The sequence below is a fragment of the Volvox carteri genome (assembly GCF_000143455.1).
Source record: "Volvox carteri f. nagariensis unplaced genomic scaffold VOLCAscaffold_5, whole genome shotgun sequence".
Taxonomy (NCBI): domain Eukaryota; kingdom Viridiplantae; phylum Chlorophyta; class Chlorophyceae; order Chlamydomonadales; family Volvocaceae; genus Volvox; species Volvox carteri.
The window spans coordinates 1715576-1739239 of record NW_003307548.1 but is presented as its reverse complement, the minus strand read 5'-3'; the positions used below and the strand labels follow the sequence as shown (position 1 = coordinate 1739239).

The 23664-nt window shown below is 54.2% G+C and overlaps 4 protein-coding genes across 4 annotated transcripts; 3 read left to right on the top strand and 1 right to left on the bottom strand.

Annotated features, from left to right (window-relative positions):
- Window positions 1-2864: 2864 nt before the first annotated feature.
- Window positions 2865-9214, bottom strand: hsp70A (heat-shock inducible Hsp70). Its single transcript, XM_002947083.1, has 9 exons — window positions 6621-9214; window positions 6245-6371; window positions 5955-6096; window positions 5575-5735; window positions 5116-5438; window positions 4545-4989; window positions 4220-4414; window positions 3924-4134; window positions 2865-3818 (listed from the first exon to the last, which is right to left on the bottom strand). Exons 1-9 carry the CDS (start codon window positions 6668-6670, stop codon window positions 3523-3525), a joined length of 1950 nt encoding a protein of 649 aa, XP_002947129.1. The 5' UTR covers window positions 6671-9214; the 3' UTR covers window positions 2865-3522.
- On the top strand, window positions 9135-11669 carry VOLCADRAFT_87459 (uncharacterized protein; the record flags this gene model as incomplete). The annotated part of the gene is made up of 5 exons (XM_002947223.1): window positions 9135-9247; window positions 9874-9988; window positions 10460-10550; window positions 11162-11289; window positions 11565-11669. The coding sequence occupies 5 exons, from the start codon at window positions 9135-9137 to the stop codon at window positions 11667-11669; spliced, it is 552 nt and encodes a 183-aa protein (XP_002947269.1).
- Window positions 11670-13135: 1466 nt separating this feature from the next.
- On the top strand, window positions 13136-17079 carry VOLCADRAFT_87458 (uncharacterized protein; the record flags this gene model as incomplete). Its single annotated transcript, XM_002947222.1, has 8 exons — window positions 13136-13783; window positions 13917-14221; window positions 14557-14640; window positions 15032-15480; window positions 15571-15778; window positions 16174-16358; window positions 16490-16721; window positions 16851-17079. 8 exons carry the CDS (start codon window positions 13136-13138, stop codon window positions 17077-17079), a joined length of 2340 nt encoding a protein of 779 aa, XP_002947268.1.
- Window positions 17080-20725: 3646 nt separating this feature from the next.
- On the top strand, window positions 20726-23612 carry VOLCADRAFT_108916 (uncharacterized protein). The gene is made up of 5 exons (XM_002947221.1): window positions 20726-20976; window positions 21059-21533; window positions 21850-21953; window positions 22301-22514; window positions 22777-23612. Exons 1-5 carry the CDS (start codon window positions 20927-20929, stop codon window positions 22969-22971), a joined length of 1038 nt encoding a protein of 345 aa, XP_002947267.1. The 5' UTR covers window positions 20726-20926; the 3' UTR covers window positions 22972-23612.
- Window positions 23613-23664: the final 52 nt, after the last annotated feature.

Below are 23664 nucleotides of genomic sequence, written 5' to 3'. Positions count from 1 at the left end.
TGGTGCGAGTGGAGTGTAGCAGTTGGAGAGGTCGAGGAGACCGGCTCGGCGTGTAGTTTATGAGGGTGCTCCCAGTGATTGAGGCTGCTAGGTGCTTGGCAACACGACACAGCTCAAAAGCTGCCTTGTCACGATCGCGAGAAAAGACCAAACCTCCCGCCCTCGTGGGCTGTTCGTATGGTGTGTCGGACGACACGGGTGCCGGGAAGGGGGGACTTACAGGATATAGACATTTTTTCAAGGGGCGGGCGGTTTTGTTGGGAATGCGGAATCCTGGTCATCGAGTCACGGATGCATGTAAAGCTGGCAAGAAATTCACAAGTTGTCTTGTGATGAAGTAAGGTATCGCCGTTCTTGGCTGTGCCAGTACGTGGCGAAACCGTGGATCTTCGGCAAGGGGTGCGCCTTGTCCGCTCGCCTGGCTTCTACTTTCTTCTAGCACCCACACAATTGGGTCAAGCACGAAATAACCGCATTAGTCAAATTCAGCGGATATAGTTGCCCACGCAGTGTACTGCCTTAGGCATATCAGCGGAAGCTGCATCGATCGGTACTTTTCTGATGTGTAATATAACAGTTGGCATAGAGCAGGTGTCTCCGTTCTGACCTGGGGACGACTCTTCACTGTAGCGTATTACTATGAGCGGGAGGTGGCAGTCCCTGCGTCCTCTGGTTATCCTGTGGATGCTGCCATCGCACAGGGACCCTGAGATAGGCTGAGGTCGAGGACGCCCGCTACAGCTAGAGGGGTGATAATCGCAGTATCCTGGGCATATCACGGGATCTGCATCCGCCGGTCGATGCTTTTCTGAGGTCGTGATACAACACCCAGCCAACCACCTGCTAACGTTCTGCATCATTACATCAACCACAGATTAAGTTGCACCAAACATACCGGCCAGTAAAAAAAGCTTCCCCCACAAAACGGCTTTCACCTGCTGTGCAACCGGCTTCTCCCCCCTGTCTTCAGCCTGCCCTAACAGGGAATGTTCCGGTCTCAACAAAATCCAGCACCTCTGCAGCGCGCTCGCGTTCGCGTTCGCGCGCGCGCGCGTCAGGCGTTGCTCCTAATGGAGTTGCGCTTGTAGGTGGCACCGTTGTACCTCAACACCTCAACTTCCGTAATGAGGCACGCCTCTGGGCCCCTGCTGTTCAATATCTTTCTGCCATAACGCGCGACAATTGCCAAAACATTCACCCCATTTCTCCTGCTCTAAGGTCGCCACGGCGTGCCTCCCGGCTCGCGGTTAACTCTTACCTGGACCCCCTATACTCTCGCCGATGCCGTCTTCGACGTGTGCACGCGTCGCGCCCAGATCACAGCACTAGCAATCCTATTTAATAGCACTCGGAGTAAGGCAGGAAACCAAGCCCTCATGATATAGCAGTTTTTACGATCCAAGTTCAAAGCACTTACGGCCGACAGGCAGACCACATCTCGCACTTTAGTCAAAGGTGGGAACGCCAACTAGAGGATGTGCATTATGGAAATCTTCAACGGCCTCCTTCAGGCCATCTCCACGGTGCAGTCCCTCAAGTGGTGTCGAGGATCTCCCTTCATCAAGCGTATTGCATTAGATGGTTTTCCGGCCTTCCCCACGCAGGGGTGCAGCGCGAAGTGGGAATGCGGTTGCGGTTGCGGTTCGCCCCGTGTGAAGTGCGGATGACGACCGCAACTGCATTCTCAAGTTCACGTTGCACCGCTGCGTGGTGAAAACTATCTAGTGCAAGACGTTAACGATTTTTCCCTTTTTGTGTTCATTATCCCATGGAATTCGCCACAAGGGTGCGGCGAAACTCTTTCAGCTTATATTGAACTATGTGCGATAATAGTTGGCAAAATCACCACCTCGGATTAACCCACAATGCATTTCCTGTGCTCCTGTCTCCCTTAACCGTATTCTTGTGGCTCTGCCGACTCTGACGTGCTGGCTGACCGTGCTTAGAATGGTAGAGACGGGAAACGGGGAGACCAGCTGCCAAGGGTCCTTACACTGCAGCAGAACACAGCCATGGCCAACCACGGCCGCGCGACTGCGGCCCGCCGGCCGCCACACAGCCACCGCGCGGCCCACCAACGTCCCCGTACGGGGTAACGCGCGCGCGACAGAAGGTACACACAAAGCGAACTCAGAGAAACGTCTAACGGCCACCTGCGACCTAACTTCCGGAATCCTAGGAAAGGCCCGGACTGAGGCCCCCCCAGCAACAAGCATCACTCCTCCGGAGCTCCCAAAGGCCCCACTGCTGGGCAAAAAAACACCCAACTCAACGAAACCTACCCCAACCCTCCCCCTGTCTGCCCGCCGCTCTGTCACCTGCCCGCCGCTCGCCGAGCCCAGCGCGGAGGTGTCTGCAATTAAACCAGCGAAGAAAGGGAAAAAAAGAGGGTGGCGCGGGGGTAACAAACGCAAGACTGAGGGGGAAGGCGGGCGGGTAACTGTCAGCTGCGAGCTGAAGCTCTACTGAGTGAAAGCCTGTAACGAAAGAGCTGAAGCGTGATATACTCGCCACTCGAATACGGTTGTAATACACTTATTTAATTATTAATTAACAGAACCATACTAAGAGAGGGCGTGTGTGCTACTTTACCCGAGCTGGATATGGTGTTGAGCTGCTGTTGAATGTCAGCAAAACTATGCCACTCAAACTTATCGACTTAGGGTTGGTGGAATGGTGGCTTACTTGCATATACGATCCTGTTTTTCGCTGGCCGTGTATGACTAATCTAAGCGTGTTTCACGCAAGCTGATCAGTCAATAACAATATTAATTTCATCTACAATATATATTGCTTTTTTGGAACCATTTCTTAGCCAAAACAATTCCACACACATCTGACACCCGAAGGTTCGAAAAAGGTAATTTTCGCAACAACTACCTTACATTCGCTAACGGATGTCCCTTGCTTGTTACTCAGGACAACATATTAATTTCAGAAATGCATTCCTCCCTACAATTCCCTACCTAACTACAAGTTGACGGTGCGTTGACTGCATACTCTATATCCCGAGGTTTATCCAACAACCCTGACTAAGCACAATACTTACATCACCATGGTTATGTCATCCTGCCTTGTCATATAAGCTTGAAACTATCTACCCATAATACCCATATCCACCCGAAACCCGTTAAGCTGCGGCAATTAGCAACGGTCAAGCAGTGCACAACGCCCAGACGCACAAGCCGCAGAACTCGCATCAATTGATACCTTCATTGCTACAGCATAAGTCTCCGTAGATTATGTCCGTTAGGTCAAACTCCTATCAGGCTTTAAAAAAAAGACGAGCTTTCATTTACCGAACCAACGGAACCGGTGCAGGAAGGACGTAACCCAGGAGGAGTAACCCTTCGCCACTAGCTCTCACGGGAATCACAGGCCCACACAACAACCTAGGCCCACCCATATGGCAGCAGAGACTTCGGTGTACTCTCGAGATTTTCATCCTGCTTCACGCCATTCACACTTAACGAATCAATTCACCCTAACAGTCAACGAGCAAGATATTCCGCGCGAATTCGCTTAGTCGACCTCCTCGATCTTGGGGCCAGCGCCGCTACCTCCAGAAGAGGCCCCAGCACCTGGCGCGGGACCGCCAGGCATGCCGCCAGCGCCTCCTTGATAAAGGCGGGTGATGATCGGGTTGCAGACATTCTCGAGCTCCTTCAGCTGGTGCTCGAATTCCTCGACCTCTGCCATCTGGTTCCGCTCCAACCAGTCCATGGCACCCGTTAGCGCCTTCTCCATTGTCTCCTTGTCCGATGCCGAAAGCTGCGAGGCAACCTTGTCCTCGCGGATAGTGTTGCGCATGTTGTATGCTGCATATCCAGAAAACAGAAGCGCAGTCAGCTCCATGTTTGTGACCAGGACGGCATTTTTTACCACGACGCACATGATATCTTGATTGCGACACGGTGACTCACCGTAGTTCTCGAGACTGTTCTTGGCCTCGACCTTCTTCTTCAACTGCTCGTCGTCGGCCTTGTACTTCTCCGCCTCCTGCACCATACGCTCGATCTCCTCCTTGGAGAGACGACCCTTGTCGTTAGTAATGGTAATCTTGTTCTTGTTACCCGTCGTCTTATCCTCCGCCGACACATTGAGAATGCCGTTGGCGTCGATATCAAAAATAACCTGTGAGAAAACACAAACAACAAGTCAGCCATATGTTCGGGTTGTATCCAATTCGGAAATCGGACAGCAAGAGGCTCCGACTCACGTTAATCTGCGGGACACCGCGTGGTGCCGGCGGAATGCCTGTGAGCTCGAATTTGCCCAGGAGGTTGTTGTCCTTGGTACGGGCACGCTCACCCTCGTACACCTGAATGAGCACACCTGGCTGATTGTCAGAGTAGGTCGAGAAGACCTGCTCCTTCTTGGTTGGGATGGTGGTGTTGCGGGAAATCAGCACGGTCTGCAGGGAAGAGAGCGACAGGGACAAGGAAACGAATTAGTTATGTTTATCTTCAGGGTTTTCTTCAGCTGCATTACAACATTTCAAAGGTTGAACATGCAAGTGCAAACACTCAAAGCGGCGCACTCACCATGACACCGCCAGCAGTCTCCAGACCCAAGGAGAGGGGGGTGACATCCAGCAGCAGGAGATCCTGCACCTTCTCGCCACCCTCGCCCGTGAGGATAGCTGCCTGCACTGCCGCACCGTATGCAACGGCCTCATCGGGGTTAATCGACTTGTTCAACTCCTTGCCGTTGAAGAAGTCCTGCAGCAGCTGCTGAACCTTGGGAATACGGGTCGAGCCGCCGACCAGCACGACGTCGTGCACAGTGCTCTTGTCCATCTTTGCATCACGCAGGCACTTCTCAACTGGGTCCATGCACTTGCGGAACAGATCCATGCAAAGCTCCTCAAAACGGGCGCGGGTAATCGAGGTGGCGAAGTCAATGCCCTCAAAGAGAGAGTCAAGCTCAATGGTAGTCTGAGCAGCCGAGGAGAGAGTGCGCTTGGCGCGCTCGCAAGCGGTGCGCAAGCTGTGGGAAACCAAGGGAATTCAAGGGAATTCATTGGCATTGATCAGTTTGTTGCTCGCACTTGAACATGCCTCAAATTAGCCAGAGCATTGCAAAACATAGATGCAAATTTCGTTCAGCACTCACCGGCGCAGAGCACGAGGAGACGTCTTCATGTCCTTCTTGTACTTGCGCTGGAACTCGTTGGCGAAGTGGTTCACCAGACGCTCGTCGAAGTCCTCGCCACCCAAGTGGGTGTCACCAGCGGTAGCCTTCACCTCGAAGATACCCTCCTCAATTGTGAGAAGGGATACATCGAAGGTGCCGCCGCCCAGATCGAAAATCAGCACGTTGCGCTCACCAAGTCCGCTGTCCTTCTTGTCCAAGCCGTAGGCAATAGCAGCGGCCGTTGGCTCGTTGATGATACGGAGCACCTCAAGGCCAGCAATCATACCGGCATCCTTGGTCGCCTGCCAATGGAGTACAGATCATGGGATTCCAAGAGAGTCAATGTCACATCGGTAAGACCTCAATTTAATGCAGCACACTAGCCCTATCTCCCACTTTCAAAAAACCCTCCTGCCCAATATCCCACTTTTTTCTCACCTGACGCTGCGAATCGTTGAAGTACGCTGGCACAGTGATCACAGCCTTCTTGACCTCGCGGTCGGCACCCAGGTAGGCCTGGGCGGTCTCCTTCATCTTGATCAGGACCATGGACGAAATCTCCTCAGCCTTGAACACCTTCTCCTCACCCTTGTAAGTCACTGGAAAGGATTTTACAGGGACAACTAGTTAAAAGACATATCAGGGAGGAAAAGAAATTTACAAGGACAACTAGTCAAAAGACATATCGACACTGCCGCTGGTCGTGGCGACGGGGTTTCACAAATAGTTGTATTTAAAAAACCAGAGTTCAGCCCAGAGTTCCGAAATGTTCGAAGTATGCATAGGTTAAAACACATCGAAAATCCCACACCACTCACCCACAATCTCGGGCACATCCCCAGCCCCAGCGCGGACACCGAAGGGCCAAAGCTTAATATCCGCCTGGACGATGGGGTCTGAAAACTTGCGGCCAATTAGACGCTTGGCATCGAAGACCGTGTTCCTTGGGTTCATAGCCACCTGCAACGTGTATGCGGCGGGTTGTTAGGCACAGAATGAAGGCAACATACACCGAGTGACCAAGCAACGTAGATCCAAACGAGGTTTATATCCTAATGATAACAGCAAAGCTTGAAATCCTAATGAAAAGGAGCTAGCGCGTCATCACCTGATTTTTGGCGGCATCACCGATAAGGCGCTCAGAGTCAGTAAAGGCGACATAGGAAGGAGTAGTCCGATTGCCCTGGTCATTCGCAATAATCTCCACACGGTCATTCTGCCAAACACCCACGCAGCTGCATAGCAATGGAGGGATGGCAGCGCGTGTTAGAACCATCTAGGCAGACCGAATGACGGCTGTCCGGAGCGCATTGCAATTTCTCTGTGCATGGTCATCAGGATGAGCGTAGTTAAGGTACAAAACCGCTCCAGATAACACTGTGCGCTGGGAACCTTGCCAGCACCAGATCCATGCCATGTTCTGGCGGCTCATGATTGTAACATCTGCTAACGCATGTGACTAACCGCAACGAGTCCCAATCTACCTGTAGGTGGTGCCCAGATCAATACCGATAGCAGGAGCCTCACGACCCATTCTCAGAGAATGAAAGTAGAATAAAGCCTTTTGTCTTGTAAAGGTGAAGTCAAAATTGAAAGCCTGATTAAATGATCAAGTGCAGTGCAATGAGCTTGTGGACAAGGCTGCGAGACGCCGGCTTATAAACCTGTAGGCAAGTTCGAGAACGGTCGTTGTACGGCATTTGGGAAGGCGACTCTAGAAGCGGGCGGGGACCGCGTAAACTTGGAAGGTACTAGTACATTTCGTAAAACTCTTACACTCATAAAACCGTTTTGATAACGTACTGAGAACTGTTGTCAGACTATAGCTCGTGTGCGTGCATATGTATTCATAAGCATCCTGAAAAGCACGATCTGAATACGCTGACTTCTTTGAACTCTTATATTTGCAACAAAGCAATTGCGGGATTAATGCCTGTCCCTTTGTATTCAGCACTGGTTTTGAAACAGATCGGAGGTGCCGATCGTGGCCGCTGGAAATGGTCTTGAAGACCGAGAGTCGTTATCGCGACAGCGAGTAACGACTTTCCATTATGTTATTACTGTCTAGCTGTACATTGGGAGGGCTTAGGGGGGCCTTTGGAAGGCGTGAAGCTTAAGAGTCAGTGTTGCAGACTTGCTTCTCCTTTTATTTCATGAAAGGTTTTGGGCGTTAAGTCCTTATAAATTTTGATGCAGGCAGACACATAGATGCCGTGGATAGCTGCGGCTGGGTTCTTGGTCCTGTCCATGGAATGTGCTGTCGGTCAGCACACCGTCGGTTGCCGTCCCCGAACGAAACCAGGCAGTAAACGGAGCTTGTTCATGCTATGAACCTCCCATAGCCCACCACAAGGCAAATGCCAATGATTGCCAGCAGGGTTTGTTGCACCTTGCAGCTTGGGGCCGGCGCTAAAAACAGTCCTTATAAGGCGGTTATCTCTCCTTCCATGACACACTGCTTCCGATAAAGCTTGGCGTCCACGGAACTTAAGAGAAATAAAACGACGATGCATAAGCAGGGAAGTGCATCTGCGCTATTTATATGCTGTGGAGTGTGCCGGGAGGAGAGGAGGGGGCCGGGGCAGGTCCCGAGAGGGCTGCCGATACCCCTGTATTTGATCCCGTGGATCGGCCCGGAGAAACTGACACAACCCACAGATGATTCCTAGCAACCAGTGAAACACAGCTCATGAGGAAGCATACAGATTAGGTTGGCAGCCACTTAGCTGCAAGTGGCAGAGGTCTATTGGAGAAATCAGACGACCAAGCGGCACCCCTTGACCTTGACACCTAGTTGGTGAATTATCTCAAAGCCGTGGCGAATAGGGTACGCCTCTTGTGAACTTGTGCACTGTTGATGCTCACCGACGCCGACTATGTGTGGGGAAGCACGTGGCACGCCAGGTAGTATACGCTGCAGAAGATGTTGTGCTCCTTCCTTGAAGCAGCCGTCAGCAGCAGCAGCTGCTGCTGCTGCTGCTGCTGCATCCATTGCCACATTGCAGCCTGACACCATCTGCTGCTGTTAAGGTGTAAAATATGCATGTGATACGTGGGGTTTATGCACCCGCCAGGGGACGGGACTCGGTCGTTTCTTGTACAGGATGCCATGAAATAGCCAACCATGCCGACCTTCCGTAACGGGACAGAACCGGTCATATGGCTCCTTTTGTTGCACCCCTCTTTGCCGCCCATTCCCGATACCAGTGTCCATAGGCGCTGGGGGTGTCTTTTTTTGTGTTTCGACTATGCCTGACGACGCCTGGCAACGGATCTGCCTTGTCGTGCTGTGTGCATTCGTTTACATATATATCATCAGTTGGTGCAAGAAATCCCAAGAAAGGAGGTGCGGCGGGCCCGGCCGGCCCTAAGGCAAATTTACGAGAATTTACGACCAGCAAATGGAAAGACCCTCTAAGTTAGCAGAATTCCAGAGTTCCACCAAAAGCATATATATAAATGATCTAGTTCTTGGGGGCTGCTCCTCCCTTGACCTTAGCGACGCAAGTACGGCATTGCTGCCCCGGCTGCCCCGGCTGCACCGGCTATGGCGGTCCCTGGAGGCCAGCGACGACATCAGGCAGGGGAACTTAATTGAATGGACCTAATGGTTAGAATCCTTCAGGATACACTGTGTACCCATAGGCGTCGCGGGCATTGGCGGTAGTTAGTTTGGTAGGACAAGACAAGATGCTGCAAGATGTTATGTGCTGTACCGGCCGTACTAACGAGCAACATGTGCCCCCGCAACGGATACCCGTCAAGTTGTAGGGGTACGAAATGCCGTACATCAGCCCATTGAGTGTCTGCCAAGAGATGCCACATTGGAAGAAAGTTTCATGGATGCCTTCCGGTGCAAATAGAATACTGCACTAGTTCTTCGCCCTTTGGTAAGAGGTAAAAGCAATGCAAAGCTGAGGGCTAGCACGAAACAACAACAAGTACGAAACAATATCACGGTATTTACTTTGCATAGGCTGTCGGAATACAGCGTAGGCATGTACTCAGCGCATTTGTTCTGCTTTGGCCGCCATGCGACCGTCCGGCTGCGTGCTCAGGATACCGATAGACGCGCAATATTAATAAACAGGACTCATAAATCGACCGTAAGGTGAGGACTTAAAAGATTCGATGCAGTACTTGCATTTGATTCATAGCCAACTGTATTCAGTTGGTGGTGCTGCTTTGCAAAACGGCTTTGCGTGCACTTGTTGACATGGACCGCGTGAGATTGCACCTGAAGGCTTTGTTTATTAGAAGTTTGCTAGGGGATTATAATTTTGCACCCGTACTGTCTAGGCATGGTGCGTCGGTTGGTTGTTTCCGAATTGTGCGCTTCTGAAGCAGTAGCTTTCACGCTGGCCTTGGATAAGAAACTGCTTAACGGTAATGAGGGACCGCAACTGTTTCCCCAAGCGGGTAGTGCGGGTTTGTGAAATCACGCAGCACATGTATGAATTCTGTTTGGGCAAGCTAGTCTTGGCCATGCTGCTCTGGTCTTTGCCATTGTAATGACGAACGCCCGGCGCCCGGCTATCCCGCGTTCCGTAAACCACGCTTGGGCTGTTCGATGCGGAGTCCCAAGAGCTGGCGGTTGTCCTCCTCGGCCGCATGCCTCCCAGCTGATAAGGGGCCGTCCTTGTGCGGCCGAACCCAGTAATCGTTCCTCAACATCTCCACTCCCGCCCATCTTCTTGCTATTATCCTCTTATCGCCACCCTCCCCACTGGGCTCCAGGGCTGCGTACGATGTAGAGGTGGAGCCTCCGCCCCGAGCACCGAACAGCGCCCCACGCTTTGGCGGGCCGCTACCCCCGCCGCCTCCGCCGCCACCGCCACCACCGCGGGCAATGGTATGTGTAGCTAGGGGGACCGCCGCGCCCGTCCGTCGTCCATTCCCTCTTCATTTCGGGGCCATGTCCTGGCCCTAAACTTCAACTCTCCAACGCCCCCATCCCTGACCCCGTCCTAAACCGCACACCGCCGCCTGCGGTACACCACCGGGGCATGCGAATTCTCAGAGAGATCCTGCCTCCGGGCCAAAATGTTAGGAAGGGCCCATGGTCCATGAGGTGTCAGTTAGGGTTTCGCTTGAGACCACAAGCGCTTGTCCTCTTTTATCCGTCTAATAACGGTTGCAGACCAGCGAACGCTTTCGCCAATGGTGCCATAGATCGCCCCCCTCAACATTCATTAGATGTGCCGGTACCGCATTTGGTGGTGTTGATGGGCCTGATGACGATGGCGTCGCTCTTGGTAGTGCTACTGGGCCACCAAAAACATGGAAGCTTCCCAAAAATGCTCCCCCAAATCCCCACCTCCAGGGAGGTCTTCAAGCTCCTTCAAGGCGGGAGCTGCTGTTTGGCGCTCTGGGGATGGGGCTCGGCGTGGGGGGCACCTACGCCTACTACAATCGTGAGTGCTCAATTACGTGCTGCTGCACAGAAAGCTGCAGCACTTTCCTGCGGGACATGTTCGAAGAGGGGGAAGGGAAAGGCCCAAGAAGCTGCAGCCAAAAAGGTGAAGACGGAGTAGACTGAAAAAGCTTCCGTCGTTGCGGCAGTCAAGGGCCCGGGCTTGGGCGCGCTCGCCCCGGATTTAAACCGGGCTGGGGGTTGCTGGATTCCCCGTTGCGGTGCGCAGTGGGACTGAATGCGACTGAAGGGGGGGTTCCTGTGGCCCCTTTAGGGATTGGGTTGGTCGGTTGGCGCACACATCCCCAGTAGCACCCATGGAATAGAAAAGAATGCGCTTCAAGCATCAAGTGAATTGCATCACCTTAGCTTGTTGATCACAGCAGCCGCTAGGGGCTTGTCCCTTCCGGGGATTTGGACCTGCAGATAGGGCACGCACGTGTCTGAGACACGTGCGTGTTTGTGTGTGTTTTTATGGGTGTTCATGTACGCGCCGGAGGCTGGCGGCCGCCGGGTTCCGCCATTGTGTTGAGCTCCGCTGCCCCTCGAAATCCAACTCGCGCACTCGCGCCGGGGCGCTGTCCCGCGCTCTCGTGCCCTCCCGGTGCCCAGGGCCTATCGACCCCTCCGAAATCGACACCCGACTGACAGAGCTGTTGGATGAGCTGATGGACGACGAGTCGCTGCTGGAGACGTTGGGGCAGGAGGTCGGGCTGCGCAACGCGATTCAGGAGTCGGAGGTGCGAGCGTGCGTGTCTGTGCTGAACAGGTACCGATATGGATATCCCCACCTGCCCACTCATGTCCCAGCGGATGGCCTTTTGGTGGGTGGGGTCCCTTTCTACACCCTAAATGAGCCTGCCCCTAAGCAGGCATTGCCCGCCGGGATTGGCGCCTTGGGATTCAGGCATTGGGCCCAGCCCAACCCGCAAACCTCCTTGCCTCCTGCCGTCCGACATGCCCCTCCCACATGTCGTACTGCGGCTAACTCCCGGCTGCTGTCCCCGCTTTGCAGGAGGCGATAACGGCACTGGAGGGGCTGAAGCAAGTGGAGGAGTCTCTGGACGAGGTCATACAGCAAGTCACATCGGGGGAGCAGCCGCCGTCCGATAAGGAATAGGCCACGGACTGTATTCCCTTGGGGTCTGGGGTTCCGTAATACCTATTACTACGTGAGGAGGCAGCGGGTGGGCAAGTGGCAGTGGGGGCTCCTTTCCGGAGACCGAAGCAAAACTGATGATGCTAATCAATGCAACGATGTGAGGGTATTTTAAAGGCGTTTAGGGTTGGTCCTCGGCGTCGTTATAAGCAGCTGGACGAGAGGCAAATGGTTGCGAGGAGGGAGAGAGGAAAGGGCAGGGGTCGAAGAGGCCGGAAAGAGGAAGGCAGAGGGGAGGAGGTTGGACAGCGGGCTGCGACCGGTAGGTAACCTGTGTCTGTGTGGATGTGTTAGGTTGGGATTGAGTAGGTCAACAGCTTGTCGCTGCTGCTCGAGGGAAGAATGCTGTAAGAAAGGCGCCCCGGCAGCGCAGGCGGTCAGTAGCTGGGATAAGGGATGTGGGTGTAAGGGGGAGTAGCTGAACATCAGATGGAGGCGCGGTTTGTGTGGATGAGAAGATACCAGCGTTCAGGGGGCCTAGATCCTAGTTTTGCAAACATTTCTGCTTTGATGTGGTCCTCGTTCCGGGGGATTTCCTTCCCAATACACCAAAGCCGTTACAAGACGAAATGACGACGTGTGCAAGCACTCGCACATGACAGGAGAAGGGTCAGCAGGCAGCCTTTGGGTTTCCAGGTGAGGTTCGAAGTCGGCCCTGTTGATCTCGGGTGCGAGGGCTTGCAAGGACAGGGAGTGTACGGAGACGCAAGGAAACGGGAACGCACAGGACCGTCACGTGGAGAAACATCTAGAAGACTCGTAAAGTTCATAACGCATACGAATTTATGCAGAACGTCGCCGCTGATTATGGAATCACTAGAGAATGTGGCCAAGTGCGTGCCGAATGGGACATTTGGAGCCCACATCCCTGGGCATATAATACGTCTGTGTAAGGGACATATGAGACCATAAACGCTTCTTAACCTACACCAAAGTTCTAGGATAGCAGGTCGGTGGGCTGATCTGGGCTTGAAGAAAACCCAGGAACCTTCAAGACTTGAACCTCCCATGCACCACTGTTGTCAGCACACCTGTGCTTAGGCTTTGCCTTTCAATTAAAGCCTTAAAGTATGGACATTGTCCAGGGCGCTCAGCATAATCGAATGTGCGTTCGTAAAAGTGAAATTTCGTTACAAGCTGCCAGCCTTACAAAAGGTGGTTACGACGCTTTTTAATGCAATGATACCCTCTCCTTCCCTCAGAACCAGGCAGTTCGGGGTAGCATGTGTAATAGGTTGTACTAATAATATCCTGCCGTTCCGTGTCGCATGGCCCCACGTGGTCGTTGTGTTAAGACACGTATGTTGAGCCACGTTTTGGCATACATGAGCGGATTCCAATCTTAAGAAGCTTCACTCGAGTATAATTGTTTTGGACAAATCTGCTCCATACCTGTTAAACGCGGAGTTGCTTAGGCTTGTGCGGCCATGGGCGTTGTGGGGTCACGCTTTCAGGATCAAGGGCCAGAAGCGGCGCAGCTGCTTAACGCAGTTAAGAGGGGCGAGCATCTGAAGGCGCTGCGGTTTATGAGGCTTATGCCGGAGAGCGCACAGGCGATTTCACAAAACGCCAAAGCTGCCGCCGTACATTCAGCTGTTAAGCGCGGTTATGTGAACATCCTGCAGTTTTTGGGGGAACTTCCCAGCATTGGCAGCTCGGTCGCGTCCGCGAATGCCCACTCGCTGGCTGCATCCGTGGGGCTAGCTGCTGTCGGGCGGATTGCGCCAAGCCCCGTCCACGGCGATGCCACTCGGCCTCAGCGCATTAGCAGGCTCTCTCAACAGTTGGATTCCGCCCGTGACATTCGGGGGCCGGATCCGGCCGATCGTGAATCTTGGCTCAATGCCGTTGACCGGCACGGACGCACACCGCTGTTCACCGCCGTGCGATATAACCGCTTGGAGTTTGTTGAGGGACTCTTGTCGCTTGGGGCTGACCCGTGGTTCCTTGATCGGAGCACGCGGGGCACGGCCTTGCACCTCGCAGCTGTGCTTGGACATGCGCCTCTTGTGGCGGCCTTCCTAAGGTCGATTATTGCAGTCCCCGGCCAACGCGTTGCGCTGTATGACGCCCAGGTATGCCCACATGTACGTCCGCTTCGCGCTCGAGTCGTCTTGCCACCCAGGGTTCCTTTCTCTTAGTCGCCTGCGCTCCTTACTCTTCGCGGGCGCCGCTTGTGGTACCCCCGCCTGTGTCCTCACCGTACAGGACATGTACGGCTTCACACCGCTGCATTATGCCGCCGCCGCTGGCCATGCCGACGTTGCGCGCATTCTACTTGACGTCGGGGCGTCGTATACTGCTGCCAGCCAGCTGCTATATGACCCGTCCCCGGGGCTCCGTCGCCTCAACAGTCTCGCCAACATCGCCGGACGCGTTGGTCTGGAGTTTGGCTCGCGAGATGGGGGGGGCGACAGGACCGGTGTGCTCGCGGTGCCCTGCGCGCCGAGGTCCAATCCACTGCACCTTGTCGCGCTGCGGGGCGATGGAGTAATTGCGACTCTTGTGCTGCAGTAAGTTCTGTTGGTTTACCTGGCTTTGGCATTCACATGGATGGGCGATGGAAGGAGGTCACGTGGTTATTATTTATGCTGGAGAGAAGTAATTTGCGGTGGTTGTCGCAATGTATGGATGCGCATACGTGTGAACAAGGCTATGCACATAGGGCTTGGACTTACAGCTGCGTCCTTGATGCGGTATACAACATTGCACAAATCAACTTTGTCACATCCCACGACCCAGGATCATTCCACGCCTCATCTGCATATTACTTCTATTACTTCATTCGAATTCACGTTATGAATCCCTTTTTCCCTACATCACCACACCACATTTTACCCCAACCCAGGCGCTTCCTGCTGGACACGGATGGACTGTCCCGGGCTGCCCGGGAGAGGGTGACAGACCCACGTACACAGCTCAACAAAGACGGGTGAGGCGCGGCGCGGGGGCGGATGGGGATGGGGATGGGGGGAAAAGACGAACCACGAGCGAGTGGGGATGGGGGGACGGGGAGTTGGGCCCGCCCGCCCGTGCGCATACACAACCCCCTCCCTCCGACCCGCCTACGTAATCCCTTTTGCTCGCACCTTCACACACGCCCCGCCGCGCCCAGAGCTTCACCAACAGTTCAATACTCGCCCAGTATCAGTTCAATACTCGCCTGTTGTTGTTGTTGTCGTCCACTATTGTTGTTTCTGTGTAACATCCTTTCCTGCCCATGCCGATCCTGTGGTTGGCCAATTGCGTGGCCCGGGCGCACTTTTCCTCCTGAGTCCCTTCGACGTCTGCCCCGGGGGGCCCTGCGTGGCGCGCTGTTGCAGGTTCCAGCCGTACATGCTGGCAGGCAATGCGGGCCACTGGCACGTCGCCCAGCTGCTCATCCCACACTCGCGAGACGACCGCCACTTCCTTAGCCGCGACCGGGACTTCCTCTTGTTCTTCCCATTACCGGAGCCCTCTGTCGCGAACGGCAGCGGTGTCGCCGGCGAAGGGCCACCGTCGCTGGCGGAGCTGGCGGCGCGTGCGTGGGCCGGCAAGCTCCTGACCGACATCAAGTCAGCAGAAGCAACTGTACGGCAATTGCAGCAGCAGGGCCGTAGTTGCAACCAACTGTGCAACAACCAGACCTCGCCATCGGTGTCGTGTGGTGGAGGCAGCGGCGGTGCTGGCGGAGGCGGCGTGCTGGGGGCACTGCGGCGGCGCAGTGGCCGCTGTGCCGCCGGTTCACCTCCTGTCGGCGGCGGCGGTGGCGGCGGCGCCGCCACCACCGGTGCGTTGGCTGCTTCCTTTGCTTCGGGGGCCAACTCAACGCGCTGTGAACACATCTCCGCTGCGCCCTCCCTCGCCGCAACGAACACAGCCGCCGTCGAGGCCACGGCAGCGGCGTCAGCAACTGCACCAGCGGTCGCCAACTGCGTGTTGGGGGCTGGATCCCCAGGAACATCAGCCGCGAGCACGCCGCGCACGTCGGCTTCGGGTAATGGTTTCGGCGCTGGTACCGGCAGTGGCGGCAGCGGAAGCGGCGGTCGTGCGTTGTCACCGCTGCAAAGGTTCGGCAGTGGAAAGGGGTGAGTAGAGGGCGCAGAGAGTTTGGAGGGTTTCTACGGTCCTTCCCTTACAATCTCACATATGTTCAGCATTTCCAAATATTTCACATTCGACACGACCTTCGCATCGGTTTCTTCTTTCCTAAAACCACTTGTCCTAACCCTGGGCTGCCTTTGCCTTTGGCAACCCGTAACGAATGAGAAACAGGAAGACCAAGCTTTCACGTTTGCATCGCCGACGCTCGTCCGCTATTTGTTGCATGTTATGTTGCCCCTTCAATGCGGCAATTGCGTCCGTAACTGCAAAAAACTTGGCATCAGGTTTGCAAAAGACCTTCTCGGGAATAAATCCCCCAACGTTACGTCCCAAGCGCATTTTGCCTACACGCCTGTGGATTGCTTGTGGCCGCCTGCAGGTCCCCGTCCCACATACGATCTGCTGTACGGGACGATTCCCGTTATATGTCAGACTCCCTGGATCTCATCCCGCACAGCTCGGGCCCCTCCTGCGGGGCCGCCGCAGCGCTGCCGCCGCGGTCGCCGCCTTCCGTTCTGGCTGGCCCCTTCCCGCAGCTGCTTGCGCCGACCGCCTGCCCCATGGGTGCGCTGCAGCAGTCGGCCTCCGGCCACACTGCCGCCGCCGCGGTGGCGCCGGGGTCCCCTACCTTGATGCAGTTGATGACCTCTGGGGCGCCACCGCCACTGTGTGATGTTTGTTTTGAGCATCCGCAGGAGCTCGCGCTGCGCCCCTGTCCGCACCACCTGTGCGCCAATTGCTGTCGGCGGGTGGTGGAAATGCACTGCGCCGGGGTGGCGGCGGCGGCAGCAGCAGCCGTACGGGCCCCGGGCAGGCGCCCCGCTGCAACGCCGCCGCGCTGCCCCTTCTGCCAGGCCACCATACGCAGTTTCGTGCCGGCTGCAGCGGTTGTTGTGCTGCGGCAGTAGAGGTGGCAGATTGCTCCTGGTCAGGTTTCCAAGTCTGAGAACTGCTTATCAGCGGAGGAGGGGCCGAAGCAGCGGCATCAATAGCCGCAATGGCGGCCGGCAGTGGTGGTGTTGCCGATGGAGCCTTGGGCCTCCCGGCGATGCGCAGGACGGAGGCGGCGGGTGCATTTTTACGCTGCGTTGATGGCAGTTATCATTCCGGGCATGCCTCTGTAAAAGACTGGGAGAGCGGCACATTGGCGGACTTTGCATCGGAGCTGGGCCTTCATAAGCCCAGGCGGCAACTCGGACAGGCGGGTGCTTGCTGGGTCGAGAAATGGCTGTGGCAGAGAAATGGAAACGCCGAGCGCCAGAATGCACATGGCATTTGCTACTAGCAAATTAACGGATGCCATGCCAGACGTGGCCTTTTTTAAGCTACCAGCTATCAGAGGGCCTTGAGATTGCATCGGGGAGATTGTCGTTCCGTTTCAAATCCTCGCACGTTGATTGAATTGGAGAGAAGGCAAGGTTTATATTCCGCCGGCCTAGCGCAGTAACTCGAAGGCAACACGAAGGCACGTGTCGGGCTGTCTGAGCATAATTTACTTAGGGTTGTTAAGTGCCAGTGTCGCCGTGTGGATTGTGGGTTAACATGGTTCTATGGGTCGTGATAACCGGTACCGGTAGGGCTTCCAACTATATGCCCCTGGGGGTGTATATGAGGAGGAGGAGGAGGAGTGCTGAAGTTGGACCGCTGCGTGGAGCAGCAACAACAACAGCGGCAGCAACCCCTGTAATATTGACCATCTAATTAATCGGTGCTCGAGAAGGTCGAGCGAGTGAGAGGTGCGGCAGCTGTTGAGCGGCATGCGCAGGAGTGAGAGCTTTGCAGCAGAGGTAGTGGTATGCGTGCAGAGCAGGGTTGTGTAGGAGATGTTTAAGGACCTGGTGAATTTTGTTGTTCAGCGGCGGCATTTTAGCGGCCGGGGCCGGGTGAATGGCAATGCGGACAATCTCGTACTCGGGCTATTATAACATCTATTATTTCCCTCCCTGCGGTTGCGTGGACCTGCTGGTGCCTTGTCCTGGCGGGCGGGTGGGTGCTGGCTGCAGATGCCTTTGTGTGGTTGAAAAGCAGATCTGTGGACTGAGTGCTACGCGGCGCTCTGGGTAAATTACCCAGTTGGCTGGGCGAAAGAGCGCTGATTGTGGTGATGGATTAATTTTATTGGCAACGGGGGCTTCAGGCATGATCCCTTCGTATTGAGAGTGACGGTATGGCGTTTGAAAGTTGTGGTGACGGTATGGCGTTTGAGAATGATAGTGTGGTGCAGTGATTACTGGCATTGCTGACTGACGAGAGCTCTGCGAGTTGGTCGTATTACTGTGTACCAGCCATGACAGCATTGGGCCGCTGCTCTAGATAGATGTGGCGAGGCTGGAGGCGGTCCAGGTTCTTCGAATCTGTATCGGCACGGAAAGTCTATGCGGGGCTGGTACTGATGAGGGCCTGGTACTAGGTAATGCTGCGCCGGTATGTTCAGAGGCACTTCAGCAGCTTGCTACCAGGCGGCTAAGCTTGGCCGTAAGTGGCTGCGCCAAGGATTGGTAGCGAGGAGCTGAGCAGGGGACTGCACGGGACAGGACCGACCAAATGGCAGAGTACGTAGCAGTGGCATAGTCAGGCTGGAGGTAGGTTGCAGGTTGCGATGTGCGCGGGCGAACAGTGATGCCAGCCGTGTCGCCTTTGGCATAGCACTGCTGCTTCTGACTTAACCTTAGTCAGAAAGCAGGAACTTTTTCACTCATGCAGCTGATGACGAGGGCTTTATTGGCCTAAGCACTGCGAGCGTCTCCCACTATTCAATCCTGCCTCCTTATCATTTTTCCTGTATGTCGTCGCAGATACCATCCTCGGCAAACCAGGCTTAGGACCTGTCGGGAATTATTCTTTGACTGCTTGATTGACCGATTGGCTGTCCTCGTGCTATATTATTAGTTAACAGGTAGGATATCGGTACTTCACTTTATTATATGAATCGACGGACGATAAGTACTCTGCGTAATCGTGCAGCCCTGGCTTGCACTAGGTTTTATTATGAAGCGGCCTGAGCTCCGCTTCATATGGTCCCGCTGCATATGGTGTCCGGCCGTGCTGTGATGCGCGTCCTGGCCCAGGCCTCAGGCTACCGGACATTGTTCCATTTGTCGTGGTGACGATCACGGCCTGAGGGGCGCAATCCACCCTTTGCCCTGCATTTACTTGGTATACGTTGTATCCGACTATTGACACCTCGGAACGGCTCGCATAGCACTTTGTCGTTGAAAGCGTTAATTTTATGGATGGGAAGGATGATCTAGAGGCGTGCTTGTTAGAGTGGGCTATATATAAGCGCACGGACTTTGAGATTGGATCACATCCTGAAAGTTATATGCCGTGCTGGTTATGGGTGTGCGCACATCGAGATGACCAATTCCACGAAGTCCAGATGCTAGCAGCCTGAGATGGAAACGGTGATGAGCACTGAAGGAGACCAAGCAGATTGTGTGGTTAGCGAGGTCGGTTTGGCGTAGCTTGGCTTAGCCATGTAACCCATACTGGAGCACACAATGTTACAGCGCACACACTGATTGCCGCGGAGACGTTAACACACGGCCCAAAATGTGACCCTCAGGGATAGAACAGGCAACGTGCAGCCAATCACACCTCAGGGTTATTTGCAACGCACATATACAAGAGGCGGGTATGAACAGTACGCTAACTATTGGTCCTTACGGATGCATTTGGTGCCGTGCACAGCTGGGGCAAATAGAAACTCTTGACCCATGAGTAGGAAATGCAACAGATCTTATCGGGTGCAATCTGCTGGCTATATAAGGCCTATCTTCGGATGAATTCATTCATAACCGGACACATTACCCAGGGTCCGCTTCCCCAGGGGTAGGGGAAAACATGAACTTGTGCAAGCAGTGTTCTACAGGTACGGAAGACGACATGTCCCTGATGACACCTTGATCTGATCCGGTCATGAAATTCACTATCCAGCGCAATACGGATACATGCCTGATCTAATGCAGCCAACAGCCAGCCCTCAGATCTTGGTCCAAAGCACACGCATAACGACAACGGAGGCGGTTATTATTGTCACCGTTGTAAGTTGACCGTTGTAAGTTGGCAACCGATGGCCATTACCAGCACGCGGAGATCGTTCACAGTTCTCCGCGGAGTGAGCCACGGCGCCGCGGTTGGCGCTGGATCGGCACTCCGTCCCATGTGTTGGGCCTCTCTAATGGATGCACAGACAAATTGGAATTAAGCCGCCCAACCAAATGAAGTACTGCACTATGCAGTGCTGCGGCCAATTACGGGAAGGGCTGCGACATCCACAATCCAAATCATTACAGCATGAAGAGAAAGAGTGACTCTGGTTGCTTTGGGCGGGGCTTTCCGGGCCGTGGTGCATGTATCCGCGCACCCGACAGCGGCCTAATGCCTGCCAGGAGGCCCAGGAGCACCACGGACAGGGAAACCCAGCCCAAAGCAGCCAGAGTAACTCTCTTCCAATACTTCTGAGGGACGCACGTGCATTAGACCGATAAATGGGGTGAAGTTCACTGAGCGGGAGCACAACCATTGGTTCGTGTAGTTGTCGCCTGACGCCATCAATACCTGTCACACGGCATGGACTTTGCATGTTGCCCCAGTTATTTCTTATTCGAGTCCAGTACCCTGTATCCTTCGCCACGTCGCCGTAGTTGACAATGATGCCGAATGGTCGTCTTGACCCAAACACGAACAACCTAAAACAGTTTGCCATTACATCGCAAGTGAAAGGGTGATTACATTATGAATATGCGCACTGCTGCATGCAAACGAAGAAGCTTGAAGCAACGGATGACTTTCATAAGCGTGTTCATTACGGGGGTTCATCGGCTTATGCTCTTCAACAAGTAAAAGAATTTCAACGCAATTAGCCAACAAAATCTTATGGCGCGTTACTCTCAAATACGCTTAGGTCCGAGCAGGTAGCAATGCGACCCATGTCAGTTGGGAGACAGCGCTGAGTACGGCACCTGGGCGGACAGCTCATAGTCGCAACTGCGGCTACATGTAGCTCATTGACACCTTTTTAATAATTAAGTCTTACGCTTCCAAAATATAGGAAAAAAGCAGGGTACATTGTTTGTTTCTTGGTAAACCCGTCGCGATCTCTCGCAACTGTTGTTTCTTGCAGCACAAGGATGACGGCTCCTCTTGCTGATCAGCTTGACATTGTTATCCCAACCATCAGGTCTGCGGCTCGGGCACACAAGAGTAGTTGAGGCCATGCTTCCCTTCAGGGTTGAATAACAACGGACTTACCCCTGGTGCAGGAACTTAGACTTCTTGGAGGAATGGCGTCCATTCTTTCAGCCATATCACCTGATCATCGTTCAGGATGGCGACCCCACCAAGAAGATCCATGTGCCCGAGGGATATGACTACGAGTTGTACAACCGCAATGACATCGAGCGCATCCTAGGTGACAAGGCCTGGGCCATCTCGTTCAAGGACTCTGCGTGCCGATGCTTTGGCTTCATGGTCTCGAAGAAGAAGTACATTTACACAATTGACGATGACTGCTTCGTTGCCAAGGACCCGTCCGGCAAGCCCATTAACGTGCTGGAGCAGCACATCAAGAATCTCCTGACTCCATCGACGCCCTTCTTTTTCAACACCCTTTACGACCCATATCGGGAGGGTGCTGACTTCGTGCGTGGCTACCCCTTCAGCCTGCGCGAGGGTGTGCCCACTGCAACCTCCCACGGTTTGTGGTTGAACATTCCCGACTATGATGCGCCGACGCAGGTAAGCTAGTGCGGCAAATACGTGTTTTGTTCGCAATATTTATGAGCAGCCTGGTGCCTCTGGCCCAGACATAGGGCGTCGGCTGGCCCTTGGGCGCCCTCTGGGCTTGTACAAATCAGGGCCCGTTACACCTTTGGAGGGTAACGCAACTACAGGAGGTATAGCACACACACAACAGGTTCATGCCATATCATTTACAAACCGAATGCCGTACGTGACGACCTGGTAGGCACAATCGCACATACGTTGTTGACCTTTGCCCCTTCTTACTGTGCAAAATGTCCAAATTCAAATCACGGGCCATAACCACAAACAGATGGTGAAGCCCAAGGAACGCAACCAGCGCTACGTGGACGCCGTTATGACCGTACCAAAGGGCACCCTGTATCCCATGTGCGGCATGAACCTTGCATTTGACAGGTACGGAGCGAAACTCATTGACGCGCACCTCTATTCGGATACTACTGCTGCCTTGCCTTGCTGTACGTCCCGCGTAAACTAGGAGTGTTTTTGGCCCCATTGTCTTGACTACAATCTTTGTGTTAGTGAGTTGCCCATGCAAGCAAGTTCGTACCCTATCGAAGGTGCGAGCAGTCAATGATTTTGATGTGCTTCGTACTGTGCAGGAGTTAGGTATGAGCATTTGCCTCCCAGTTGTAGGATGCCGCGCCTTCCTGTACCTGTTCATTCCATGCCATCCCTGTGATTCTGTGATCTGGATGGTCTCTGTGGGGTTACCCCTGTCCTGCGCACCATTTGCCATGCAGGGAGCTCATAGGCGCTGCCATGTACTTCGGACTGATGGGTGAAGGCCAGCCCATCGGTCGCTACGATGACATGTGGGCGGGTTGGTGCACCAAGGTTATTTGCGACCATCTGGGGGTGGGCTGCAAGACCGGGCTGCCTTACGTTTGGCACAGCAAGGCCAGTAACCCCTTCACCAACCTCCGCAAGGAGTACAAGGGCATCTTTTGGCAGGAGGTGCGTTTGCAGCTCGGCGAAGAAAGGTTGAATTGACAGGGGTTAATACACCCCTTCACGCTGATCCGGAGCCCTTGGCCCCCGGAGCCCTTGGCCCACGGCACCGCCTCTCTTGTCTGGATCATCTCCCTTCATGTCCATTAGCGAACTCCTTGACTGTCACGCGCCTTGCTTGTTGAATGCGGAATTCTGACCCGCCATATTCCCATACACAAAGCGGCCTGCCTAACACATAGTGGCGTCTGCGTTCTGTGCCATGCAGGAGATCATCCCCTTCTTCCAGAACCTCACACTCAGCAAGGCTTCCACGAATGTAGAGGACTGCTACCTCGAGCTTGCTGATAAGGTCCGGAAAGGGCTGGGCCACATCGACCCCTACTTCTCCAAACTAGCAGATGGCATGGTGGCCTGGATTGAGGGCTGGCGCCTTCTGAACCCCCCAGTCGCGAGCGCATAATCGCGCCGTGATGGCTCTTCCACGGGAGCCCGTGGCTACGATATTTTTTGGGGTTTTCGACCTTCGCAACTTCAGATTCATCCATGCCTATATGTGGTTTTTAAGTCACGAGCAGGAAGTACGCTTGGGTGTCAGCGGGCAGCAGCGACGGTGGCTACTTTGTCTTAGTGGTGCCTGAATTTAGGGTGTCCTTGGAGCTCTGGGATTTCGAAGGCCAGAATCCTGGCACTGTTAGATTAATAGTCATGCCATCGCCAGCACTTCGAATATGACAATCGATTATGTCGTTCGGTACTTCACTTCAGGCGTCTGCATGCCGCATTTACCCGTCCTGCTGTGCGCCGGTGTGATGTATGCTGAGCGTAGGGTTAAGGTAACTGTGATGCCCATGTGGATTTAGGTAAATATCAGGGCTGACCATGAAGCTCGGGTATTGTTCGGGTTTCGTGCAAAGTTCAAACTGCCTCGAATTGCTCGGATCAGGCGTTTAAAGCATGGTGTCGGCCTGTCCATTGGGCTATTTGTAGCGACATGGATGGTTCATTCACAGCTGTGTAAGCTGTTATACTTGGTTTCGAAATGTAAACGCCCGCGTACTTGGAAGTCAGCCTGAAGGGGATTCTGTAAGACACCATTAAAATATTTTACAGATGGTTACGCAGATAGTCACGCACACAACAAGCGCAGCGAGAT

Excerpts from the sequence above, each read along its gene's own strand:
- hsp70A (XM_002947083.1), bottom strand. The coding sequence starts at position 6,670 with ATGGGTCGTGAGGCTCCTGCTATCGGTATTGATCTGGGCACCACCTAC. Across the intron at positions 6,097-6,244 it reads GTGATGCCGCCAAAAATCAG|GTGGCTATGAACCCAAGGAA; the intron begins GTGATGACGCGC and ends TACACGTTGCAG. Across the intron at positions 4,990-5,115 it reads TCTCCTCGTGCTCTGCGCCG|CTTGCGCACCGCTTGCGAGC; the intron begins GTGAGTGCTGAA and ends GGTTTCCCACAG.
- VOLCADRAFT_108916 (XM_002947221.1), top strand. The coding sequence starts at position 20,927 with ATGACGGCTCCTCTTGCTGATCAGCTTGACATTGTTATCCCAACCATC. Across the intron at positions 20,977-21,058 it reads ATTGTTATCCCAACCATCAG|GAACTTAGACTTCTTGGAGG; the intron begins GTCTGCGGCTCG and ends CCCCTGGTGCAG. Across the intron at positions 22,515-22,776 it reads AGGGCATCTTTTGGCAGGAG|GAGATCATCCCCTTCTTCCA; the intron begins GTGCGTTTGCAG and ends TGTGCCATGCAG.